General features: G+C 41.3%; 1 protein-coding gene across 1 annotated transcript; it reads right to left on the bottom strand.

The window, feature by feature from the left end:
* Positions 1-3,939: 3,939 nt before the first annotated feature.
* On the bottom strand, positions 3,940-11,003 carry ube2s (ubiquitin-conjugating enzyme E2S). Its single transcript, XM_021622663.2, has 4 exons — positions 10,152-11,003; positions 8,666-8,813; positions 6,450-6,640; positions 3,940-6,277 (listed from the first exon to the last, which is right to left on the bottom strand). The coding sequence occupies exons 1-4, from the start codon at positions 10,152-10,154 to the stop codon at positions 5,918-5,920; spliced, it is 702 nt and encodes a 233-aa protein (XP_021478338.1). The 5' UTR covers positions 10,155-11,003; the 3' UTR covers positions 3,940-5,917.
* Positions 11,004-11,878: the final 875 nt, after the last annotated feature.

The following is an 11,878-nucleotide window of genomic DNA, read 5'->3' as shown; positions in this document are numbered from 1 at the left end:
TCAGATATTGGGCTCGTTTGAGTGGTAAGGCGAAAGCAACCGACTGTAGACGAAGGTTGAGGAGTGAAGTTGGGGGAGGTGCATCTGCGACAGCCATAAGTCGGACACTGATGTGGTTTTCCTACAGCGAGGCTCAGTGTAACATGGCAGTGTTGCCATTGATTAGAAAAGTTGTTCTTTACAATGTCAAAATAAACATGTCTCCAGCCCCCATATCACACACTCACAAACTGAAAATATACAGTGGCAAGAAAAAGTATGTGAACCCTTTGGAATTACCTGGATTTCTGCATAAATTGGTCATAACATTTGATCTGATCTTCATCTTAGTCATAATAGACAAAACACAGCGTACTTAAAATAATAACACACAAATGATTGTATTTTTCTTGTCTATATATAATACATAATTCACAGTGTAGGTTGGAAAAAGTTTGTGAACCCCTAGGCTAATGCCTTTTCCAAAAGTTAATTGGAGTCAGGAATCAACTAAGCTGGAGTCCAATCAATGAGACAAGATTGGAGATGTTGGTTAGAGCTGCCCTGCCCTATAAAAAACAACTCACAAAATGTGAGTTTGCTATTCACAAGAAGCATTGCCTGATGTGTACCATGCCTCAAACAAAAGAGATCTCAGAATTGTTGACTTGCATAAATCTGGAACGGGTTACAAAAGTATCTCTAAAAGCCTTGATGTTCATCAGTCCATGGTAAGACAAATTGTCTATAAATGGAGAAAGTTCAGCACTGTTGCTACTCTCCCTAGGAGTGGCCGTCCTGCAAGGATAACTGCAAGAGCACAGTGCAGAATGCTCAATGAGGTTACGAAGGATCCTAGAGTGTCAGCTAAAGACTTACAGAAATATCTGGAACATGCTAACATCTCTTTTGACAAGTCTACGATACGTAAAACACTAAACAATAATGGTGTTCATGGGAGGACACCATGAAAGAAGCCACTACTGTCCAAAAAAAACATTGCTGCACATCTGAAGTTTGCAAAAGAGCATCTGGATGTTTCACAGCGCTACTGGCAAAATATTCTGTGGATAGATTAAACTACAGTTGAGTTGTTTGGAAGGAAGGAACACACAACACTATGTGTGGAGAAAAAAGGCACAGCACACAAACGTCAAAACCTCATCCCAACGATAAAGTATGGTGGAGGGAGCATCATGGTTTGGGGCTGCTTTGCTGGCTGCTTCAGGGCCTGGACAGCTTGCTATCATCGACGGAAAAATGAATTCCCAAGTTTATCAAGACATTTTGCAGAATGTAAGGCTATCTGTCCGCTAATTGAAGCTCAACAGAAGTTGGGTGATGCAACAGGACAACGACCCAAAAGTAAATCAACAACAGAATGGCTTCAACAGAAGAAAATACACCTTCTGGAGTGGTCCTGACCTCAACCCGATTGAAAATGCTGTGGCATGACCTCGAGAGCGGTTCACACCGAACATCTTATTGCTAAAATGAAAGTTTTGTAAAGAGGAATGGTCCAAAATTCCTCCTGACCGTTGTGCAGGTCTGATCCGCAACTACAGAAAACATTTGGTTGAGTTTATTTCTGCCAGAGGGTCAACCAATTATTAAATCCAATGGTTCACATTCACTTTTTCCAACCTACACTGTGAATGTTTACACGGTGTGTTCAATAGACATGAAAACTTATAATTGTGTGTTATTAGTTTAAGGAGATTGTGTTTGTTTATTGTTGTGACTTAGATGAACATCAGATTAAGTTTAATGACCAATTTATGCAGAAATCCAGGTAATTCCAAAGGGTTCACATACTTTTTCTTGCCACTATGTGTGTACATTTGACTATCAATTGGCAAAGGAGAGCCTCAAATATCACATTAATGTGTACATATCCACTGTATCCATGAATTGCGGCAAAGTTGGTTCCTGTTTCAGTCATGTCTTTGGTCACATCGGTGTGGGTCATATAAAATAACCTAATGATTGGTTGACAATAGAGCCTCCCACAATGCAGGTGATGGCTGCAGGATGGAGTTGGTGAAGAGCACCTGCAGAAACTTACTGTCGACTGCAGTCAAACCTTCATGACCTTTGATCACATGATTTATGTAAAGTTGGGCGCGTTCAAGTGGATCACTTTTGCCAAATCGTGACCATCGTTGGTCACTACCATTGAAAGTATGTTGCATTATAGTTATAAAAATTGTCCGCCTTGCACCTACATGTTGACTGCATGAACCTTACAAGAATCATGTGATCAAACGTCATGCAGTTTTTGAAGAAGTCGTTGCAGTTGCTTCTCATCACCTGCACCATGCAGCCATCACCTGTATTGTTGGAGGCACTATTTGTCAACCAATCATTAGGGTGTTTTTGAAGGACCCACGGGAACGTGACCAAAGACATTACCAACTTGCCACGACTCTAAAGCTCCAGGGGTTACAAATGAAAGTGATACGAGACTTTCTAATCATTTAAATGTACACACGTTTTCAGTTTGTGAGTGTGTGATAAACTTCTACATTTATTCTGAAGAACTTTTGCAAACAGCAGCTATGTTGACACTGCCATGTGATCTGAGCCTTGCTGTTGGAAAACCACTAGTGTCCAACTTTCGGCTGTTGCAGATGCACCTCCCCAGACTTCAACCGAGGACTTTTGTCTAGTTTGCTTCATAAGTCTAGTTGGCTTCATAAGTGGGGAACACGCCCATTTTCTAAGCAGTGGCTGTCAATAAGACTTTCTGGACCTCTCTTCCGGACAGTTGAAGGTCCCGAAGCCTTTGTGCATGTGCAAGATTCTGTACTTAACGGTCTCTGATCTACGAACCTCCCTTCACAATTCTATGATAACTCAAGTATTACCGGTGAAACATCCATGCATCTGCATACCAAACATATGGTCTGTTTCAGGGGGATACGCATATTTTGATCTTGAGTCAGTGTACTTGCGAAGTACCCTACAGTGTAGTTACGAAGAACCCTAGTGTTGTTTTATGTAGTGAGCGAACGTGTTAACAAGCAGACAGAGTTTACAAACTGTAGCATAGCCTAGCTGCGCTTAGTTCAAAATAAAATAAAATATTTAGCCTAATGGAGCACGATGTTGTGTTGTAGAAAAATGTGACCATTTGTACAACCATCCTAAAACGTCATAAGAAATTACACAGTAACATACTACGCTATTATTTTTGGTTCTGTTATGTAGACCAGCGTCAGTGTTTTTGCAGACATCGTTTCAGCTTTGATCTAACTTCATCTAAACGAGCGCCAGTCGCAACAGTAGCCTGTTCTTTATGAGTAAAGCCAAGACTGAGTGTAAAGTAGAGAATTTCACACAAGCAAAAGCTTCAGGACCTTCAGCTGTTGGGAAGATGGGGCCAGAAAAGTTGGATCCGCAGCCACTCCATACGTTTTATCCCCATAATCAAGGTGGTAGGGTACTCCGATAGACAGTTGAATCAACCTTTCCACTGATGGGGACTAGAAGGTGAAAAACCTTTCTATAGGGGGGGTTTCCTGGCATCACCTCCAGCCCAACACCCAGGTGTCTGGGGGCAACTACCAGGATCAGGCAGATATTTCCACCCAGATGGGTAGCTGGTTGCTCTGCATGCTGCTCACTGCAGCCAAGCCAGAGGAAGGAGCGCTTCATTACGTACGTCAACTGACAGCCTGCTTGCTGGGGGCACATTCCACTAGACTAAACATGTGTGTATGGAATTCATGACAATGGGTGGAGCTCAAGAGTGTAGTGGCTCCCTCCTTCGACTCGTCTCCCCTGTTGCTTTTTCACCCATCCCGTGTACTCAGACCTTTACAGATTAAATTAATCCTGTTTTTACTATGAAATATGCCCCAGATAAACAACCTACATTGGGGGCTCTCTAAAAATCTGTATTCACACCATAATATGTTCAATATCTTACCAACACTGAAGAAATAACTAAATGATACATTTTCCCAAATTTTTCTAATTTATTAATTTAAATAACTTAAAATGGACACAAAAATACCCACCCATTAAGTTTCGCTCAATGACTGTTTCCCAGGCACCTTTTCCCACCGAAGTAAAAGACAACTGTTGATTGTTTCCCTGGGAAATGTAGGCGCCAACATGCATTTAGATCGGAGGGAGAAAACATGCCCAGGAAACCCAGCCAGAGGAGCATATCGACTGGGGAGTTCCTTTCTATCAAATCTGTTGAGGCTTCCCTATTGACAAATACATTGTTTTTTCCCAATTCTGAACAGGATAGGAGCTGGATAGTGCATATGACCGGAGCAGGTATTTGATCCATACAAATCAAATGAAAAACATTTTACAATAAAAAGGTTCACAAGTACACTATTGGCAAATCAGTACTAAAGACCAGATGTGCCACTATGACCATATAAATAAATATCCATAATTATATATGGGATATAATTAATAATCAATGATATGCACAATCCTGCACCCTAACCTAATCCTGTATGGACAATAACCTACTTCATACACGCACCAAGACATCTGAATATAGGCATGTCACTTTAAAACCACTCTGGCAAATACTGGACAATGAATAAACAATGACAATTTTGTAAAAACGCAAAAACAGAATAGTCATACATGGGGATAAACATTTACAAAAAAATAGGGGTGAAATCATTTTTTGAAGTAATAATCAGACCAAATGTTGCTCCCTTCGTGTCCATCTCATTTCGACCACGACTAGACAAACATTTTCTAGGAAAACTGCTCATTGCCGCTTCCTCATTTGACTACCCAATGAATGACCATCTCATCATGTTGTGTTTCACTCTATGAATAAAAAACATTGCATAATCTTCTAATAAGTCCTCAACCCTTACTCCCTTTCGACAACCTGATCTCGTATAAGGTAACTCAACTCAGACATGACAAAACATCTCACCAGTTTCCCAACACGAGGCTAGCTGGGCAGTACACAGTACCATTTCAGCAACAGGAGCCACGTCAAGAAGGGGTTGGGGAAAGAAAGAGGCATTTTCTGTTTCTGAAAAATATCCAAGACATTTTGTTTAGTGAACACTGAACAGAAAGAAGCCTCATTTCAGATAGGGGAGATGAGTCAGACTGAAGCTCGAACAGTGTTGAGCTGGGTAGCTACTATATGACACACACAATCACTAGTGCTGTGTATGAAACACAATAAACCTTACTCTGATCATGACAGCGAGGAACCATGGAGAGAACTAACACACAGCGGTGAATCCATTTGAATTCAGTCACTTTTTCACAACATCCCTTTTGTTTTAAACGTTCCAGACATGTTTTACCATGGAAGAAGTGGTCAGAAAGTAGTGACTTTTTGGACCTAAATGCCATAAACATTCAGGAGATCAAGGTGCTCAAAGTTGCCTCATTTTGCATACCCCACCCAACCAAGAAATGACTAAATCATTGTGTGGTTCGCAAAAGGGTCAACTTTGATGACCTTCATCTTTTGTGTTTTGACATGGAGGTCCAAAAAGTCACTTTCTGACCACTTCTACAACAGACAAATATGTATGGAAGGTTTCCTTCAAACCACTTTTACAACAGACAAATATGTATGGAAGGTTTCCTTCAAACCACTTCTACAACAGACAAATATGCATGGAAGGTTTCCTTCAAACCACTTCTACAACAGACAAATATGTATGGAAGGTTTCCTTCAAACCACTTCTACAACAGACAAATATGTATGGAAGGTTTCCTTCAAATCAAAAAGGGGTGCTGTCAAAAAGTCATTGAATGTATATGGATTTATCCACAGGGGATTGGGAGAATATATGGCAACAAGGAATGAACAGGGATACAAGATGCAATGAGTACAAAAGGGACAGTAGAGTCAGGGGGATAGAAAGAGTCTGGGAAGGGGAACAATATTCAGTATACACACACACACACACAGAGAAGACTCCAAACAGCATTAGAGTCGCCTCAACGCTCGCTTTTTATCAGTTTTCTTCTTCCCTACAACATTACTATTGCTACTACTACTGCTGGAGGTAGTACTGCTTCCATTGGCTCCGTTACCCAGAGCAGCAGAGGGGGCAACCCCTGGCCCCATCGCCCTCTTGGTAGGGTCCCCTGCGTGTTTTTTGGGCTGGGGGCCATCGGCGGGGTCCTGGGGCACCCCCGACGTCCCCCCATGCCCCCCCATGGCATGGATCTCAGTCAGGAGGCGAGCACGGGACGCATACTCTGTATAGTCCTCCAGGAGCAGACGCCCCGCCTCCTCGTTGAGAGCCGACTCAGGGTTGGGATGGATCATAAGGCACTTGATAGTCTGAGGGGAGAGAGAGAACACCAGTGAGTCATCAGGGTATATTTCAAGGTTTTCCTTGAACTACTAAACAAAATGTTGAGAATAGAAAATGCAGATACAATATTTTCTTTCACCCATTGCTATTTTGGATTATTAAAAGAAGCACCTATAGAGATGCTTAAATGTTTCTTACCAGTAATACATGTCTGAGTCCCAGCTCTGCCCTCCAGTCCCTTTTCAGGACGTTGACACAGATCTCTCCCTTGTGGCCCACATTAGGGTGGAAGATCTTGGTTAGGAAGTAGCCTTTCGGTGGTGCAGCAGGGAAGTCCTTCCCCAGGACCAGGCGCATCCGGAAAACACCCCCGGCAAACGGGGTTCCTTCTATTGAAGCACAATAAATAAACCACGTCAAGCAGGGGTTGACATTACTGGTTGTCCAGGGCAGGTAAACTGAACAGTCGGTAAGGTGGAATCTGCCTTTTGTCCTGAAGACTAGCGTTCATTCACGTCGACTCGTGTTCCATTTGTTCATGTGCACAAGTGACTCAATAAAAAAATTAATCAAGCCAAGTGATCACACAGTTCTCCCTACATTCTCTTTCACCTCCGTTACTCGTCTCACTCCATTCAGATCCGAACGCTCCCTCTACACAAACGAGTTGCGCACCCAAGCTCCCATTAAGACTATAGAAATTACTGCCTATAAAAATGCATCTAACAGATGGGATACACAAACAAAACTGTAGACAAGCTACATTCCTTGCCAAATCACGACAGCTTTATCACAAATTCAAAATGGACTGGTTGATTAAAGTAGGGAAATGTGTTCCAACTACAAGCTGCAGATTTGAAAAAAAATTATGCATCTGGTCCATTTAGCGAACTGCTAGTCTGTCATTTAGAATAGGTTACGGATGGACATATGTAACAAAAACATTGTTTTGATGAAGGCAAATAGCCAATAATAAGCTCATTACACCCTGTTAAAACAGGAGTAGGCTAAACGTGCAGTGAAATTAGTGAGAAAGACGCACCTGTTTCGGTAGCAAATGTCAGTGCTCAAATGGCGGTAGGAGTCCATAATTTAACAAATGACCTTGCAACTCAAGTAGGCCTAAGTGTTTTCCAGTTCAGACAGTGAAGATTGGACAACTAAATAAAATGTTTAGGCCTTTGTGCCAACTGCCTCTAGTAGTGTGTTAGCTAGCCAGTGTGTAATCTCAGCATAGTTGAGGTCTAACCTGAATTAGCCACAAAATCTAGAGTTTGAAAGCGACTTTTCTGGAAGCTGTGCTGCACCATTTCCCCTACATGGGCCAGCCCCAGCCCCTGGGCCCACCCATAGCAATTAGTTTCAGCAAATGTGCTTCAGCTCCTCACCATTTGAGTGACAGCCAACAAGATACACTCAGCAGAGCGATAGTATGCAATTTCCAAGTACCACTTTTGGCTGCTGAGCTTTACTTTCAGAACTATTGTCTAAAAAGTCCACAAAAGTACCGGAGACTTAAATTTCATGCCTCTATGGAGTATTTTACATGTGTGATCATTACTTCATACTTTAACACACACTTTAACCCTTTTCATCAGAAGTCTGTCAGAGTAAAGGCGTCTGCATGCTTCCCAGCCAAAACAGTTCGGAAGAGTTTGTGCATATATTAAGACAATATTTTGCACCGTTTTGTTAGTTTTGGACTTCAGTAATTTTTGTGTGTTGTTGTTTGGGCGTAAATTTTTTCTTGCAGCAAGCCAAAGTTGGTAGCCAGAGTCCGTATCCGAAGTCTACACCCCTTTGTCAGTGATTGGCCAACAGTAGCGATTCTTCAATGAAGTCGATTGTCATTCAACAAGAGACTAATTTTCATGAAAATGTTTAATTGCGAAATACTGCAAACATCCTTGTCAAAAACATCAAAACTATTGACAGATTTATTGAGTTATCTTAGATTAATTCTGCCTATGTTGAGGAAGTGTATACTGGCTATGGCGTTTAAAAATGGACAAACAATACTATTTCTGCTTTTTACTTGTTTTTCCAAGCGAAGGTCTTTTAAGGGAATATGCGAGCACACTCGTCTGGTTCGCCTAGCTGACTTCGGCTAATCGCCAGCTGAACTGAAGCATGCTGACGCCTTAAGAGAACTTCTTTACACAATTAGCATGAAACGTATGAAAAAACAGGTTTGAAGTGTCATAAGTGTGCTGACTCATTCAAACAATGTTCAAATTTTTTACATTTGTATGTGTAAAAGACCATTTTCGTTTTTTGGGCAAGTGACTATGACCTTTGCCTGTACTTGCCCGATGGACAAGCACCTTTGATAGCTTAATGTCAACCCCAGCATGTTCTACATTACATCTTCCCTAGGCAGACAAAACATTTCCCATGACAGAGGTATGCGTTACCTGGTCCCTCAATGGCTGTATGGAGTTCTGTGATGTCTTCTTCGCTGGGGTAGATCTTGATGCCCTCAGGGGGATCTGCAGCTAGTGCAGACACCTCTTTGTACACCAGGCGCAGAACCTGGGGCGGCAAGTTCTCTACATTGGAGTTCTATAAATGGGGCACACACATACATTACTACAGAAAGGTGCAAATATGGTAAATACTATAGATATGGAAACCACACATCCCATGATCACAAACACATTAATAACAGGAAAATCTCAGTAAGGGACAATTTCAGTAAAGCTGTCACCAAAATGGTTGCTCAGAATCAATGTAGCCATCTACTGTCTGATAAGCCTTAGGCCTGTAGCCGATTAAACTCAACTCCACGATTTATGATGGAGATGAGCTGCGATTAGTGTAAACAGACTGGAGCTCCTTAGTCACAAAATCAATTTGAATAAAAAACTACTGATTTCATTTAAGTGTAATTGCGGGCTATTCTTTGGATGCTATAATCCGAAGTTTTTGCTAAAAACGGAATTGTATGGGACTAAGGAATTCCAGTTTGCCCACACTAGTCGCTGCTCAACTCCATCGTAAATCGTGGAGTTGAGTCGAATACAGTACAGGCCAGGTGGTACGTTAATATCATGAGAGTGAGTGGATAAGCTGTGTGTCACAACTGACAACTGCGAATTCAGCCAATGTCTGGCAGTTTACTTCATTGATAAATGTACAAACCGGTCAAAGTTAAGATATTGTATAAGCATTTTCTAGCCATACAAAACGGACATCAAGTTAGCCATTCTGTCTTTGCCAAATAAAGCTAGGTTGTAGCTAGCTAGCGAATTAACAGTTAGCCGAAAGCTAGCTAATGGTAGCATTGCTGGCTAAAATTACTGACTAGTTCACATCATTGTCAAATAGCTAATGTAACGTTACCATTAAATCGCCCAATCGTGTAACATATTGATGTAGTTCTTATTACAACTCATCAATTTCGCTAAAAGAGAGGAAATAAGATATCCAACTAGCAAGCTAACATTAGGTAGCTAGCCAGCCAAATCATCATTAGGTAGCTAGCTAACTTGCATAGGTAGCTACATACGCCAACTTTGGGGTGTGCTAACGTTATGATAGTTAATTTGCTGACAACCGTGTAGAAGTTAGTTAGTGACTAATCTTTATGTTGGACAGTTTCGCATTTAAATTGTGTTCGGGAGAAGTGTCAACACTGAACTAGCCTGCAAAAGAAAATCGTAGCTAACGTTATATCAGCGAACATCAGTTAGTTAACTATAGCAAGCAAATAACCAACCAACGTTAGCTACCCAACTTAACTAGTTAGCTAAGTTAGGTCTCGACTAAGTAACGTTACTGTAGTTAGCTAGTTAACGTTAGCTAAACAGCTGGCAAACAATTTGACTTGCTTTGTTAGCTAGCTAAATAACCAATAATTGTATCCATTTATGAAAGTGTTTGTAGAAAAGTTTAACTTACCATGTCTTCCGAAAAATATTATTATTCAGGTGACTGGGGCTAGCTAACTCTGTGATCCTCGTCTAAATAGCAACGGTAGCTAGCAACTAATAAATAGTTGCAGCTTATGCTTGATCGATGAGAAAGTGGTCCACGAGACCTCAAATAAATGAATAAATGCAGTTATTGCCGACTATTTAGATCTCGAATGCCAAGCAAGCGATCAAGTTATGCTAACGCGTTAGCCAGCTGCAGCTTGCTAGCTGAAATTCTTCTCCTCAAAAGTTCAGACACACTGATAGCACGTAAACCCCAATTCGTTATTCTGCTAAAACCAGTCTGTTTTTTTTGGTGTAAACAACGTATACAGTGAAGGGAAGCGAGCTACTGGAAGAAAGTGTTTTTAGCCAAAGTTATGTGGTGGCCAAGTGCTAGAGTAGCTAGCCAGCTACTATTTTCGTTGACACGGAACACGACTACGTCTCCCAAATGAAATTGTGTTGTCTTGACCAATCGGTATTTTAGCCATACATCACGTGTACAAACAACCTAACCAACAAGACCAATCACATATCGTAGGTGCGCCGTCGTCATCATACTTGACATTTCCACCAACCATCCAAAGTCGAGAATGTCAAAAATGCTTCCAAGCCATAGGTGCGTTTGAAAAACTCATACCCACCCAGAGGGTAGGCCTTCATCTTGACAGACAGCCGCACACAATACAACGTTTTTCTAAACTTCAATATAACCTAATCCCAGTTAACCTAACTCTACCATACAATATACCTATAGACGGCAGTGTCGGAGGAAGGCTCAACAAATTATCAAAGGCTGTTCTCTTTGCTGCCGCAAGTGGTACCAATCAAATCAATGTACCAAGTCTGGAACCAACAGGACTCTGAACAGCTTCTACCCCCAAACCAAATACATTTCTGAGTGGTGCAGCGGTCTAAGGCACTGCGTCTCAGTACTAGAGGTGTCACTACAGAGCCTGGTTCGTTTCCAGGCTGTATCACAACTGGCTGTGATTGTGAGTCCCGTAGGGCGGTGTTGTCTGGGTTAGGGTTTGGGAGGCTCTCATTGTAAATAAGAAATTGTTCTTAACTGACTTGCCTAGATAAAATAAATAAGACTTCTAAACAATATTGAGAAATGGCAACCCTGACTACCTGCAGTGACTATGCACACTCACATATGCATACTGATGCCACACACTTTCACAATCACCACATATGCTCCTGATATTATCTAGCCTGTTGCCTATTCTCTTTACCCCCACCTATATGTACAATACATAGCTTCCTGAAATTACGTTGTACCCCTTCACATCGACATCGGTACATAATTATTCCTTGTGTTACTATTTATATTTTATTTCTATTTATTTTATTTGATCTTTAACTATGTTGGAAAAGGACCCGTATGTAAGCATTTCACTGTGAGTCTACGACCGTTTTCTACAAAGCATGTGACAAATACAATACAATTTGATTTGATTTGATTTTAATTGAATACTAGTTGAGGTACCAGTCTTTTTAGCTAACATTCAACTCCTGTCATTGGGTTTGGCAAGGAGTGGAATGTAATAGCTGAGCAGAGACACAGAGATGGCAACCAGGCTAGAATGCAACAAATCAGAGAGAATTTAGAACGTTTGATGATATCAGAAGCATGAACTGTTAGTCAAAATGTTAGATATGCTTGGGAATTACTACAATAGCAACTTTTTCTAACAATATGGTCGT

This window comes from Oncorhynchus mykiss, chromosome 2 (genome assembly GCF_013265735.2).
Source record: "Oncorhynchus mykiss isolate Arlee chromosome 2, USDA_OmykA_1.1, whole genome shotgun sequence".
Lineage (NCBI taxonomy): Eukaryota > Metazoa > Chordata > Actinopteri > Salmoniformes > Salmonidae > Oncorhynchus > Oncorhynchus mykiss.
Note: the sequence above shows the minus strand (reverse complement) of the source record. Positions and strands in the feature narration are given on the sequence as shown.

Excerpts from the sequence above, each read along its gene's own strand:
- ube2s (XM_021622663.2), bottom strand. Across the intron at positions 6,641-8,665 it reads TACAGCCATTGAGGGACCAG|AAGGAACCCCGTTTGCCGGG; the intron begins GTAACGCATACC and ends GTGCTTCAATAG. Across the intron at positions 6,278-6,449 it reads GACTCAGACATGTATTACTG|ACTATCAAGTGCCTTATGAT; the intron begins GTAAGAAACATT and ends CTCTCCCCTCAG.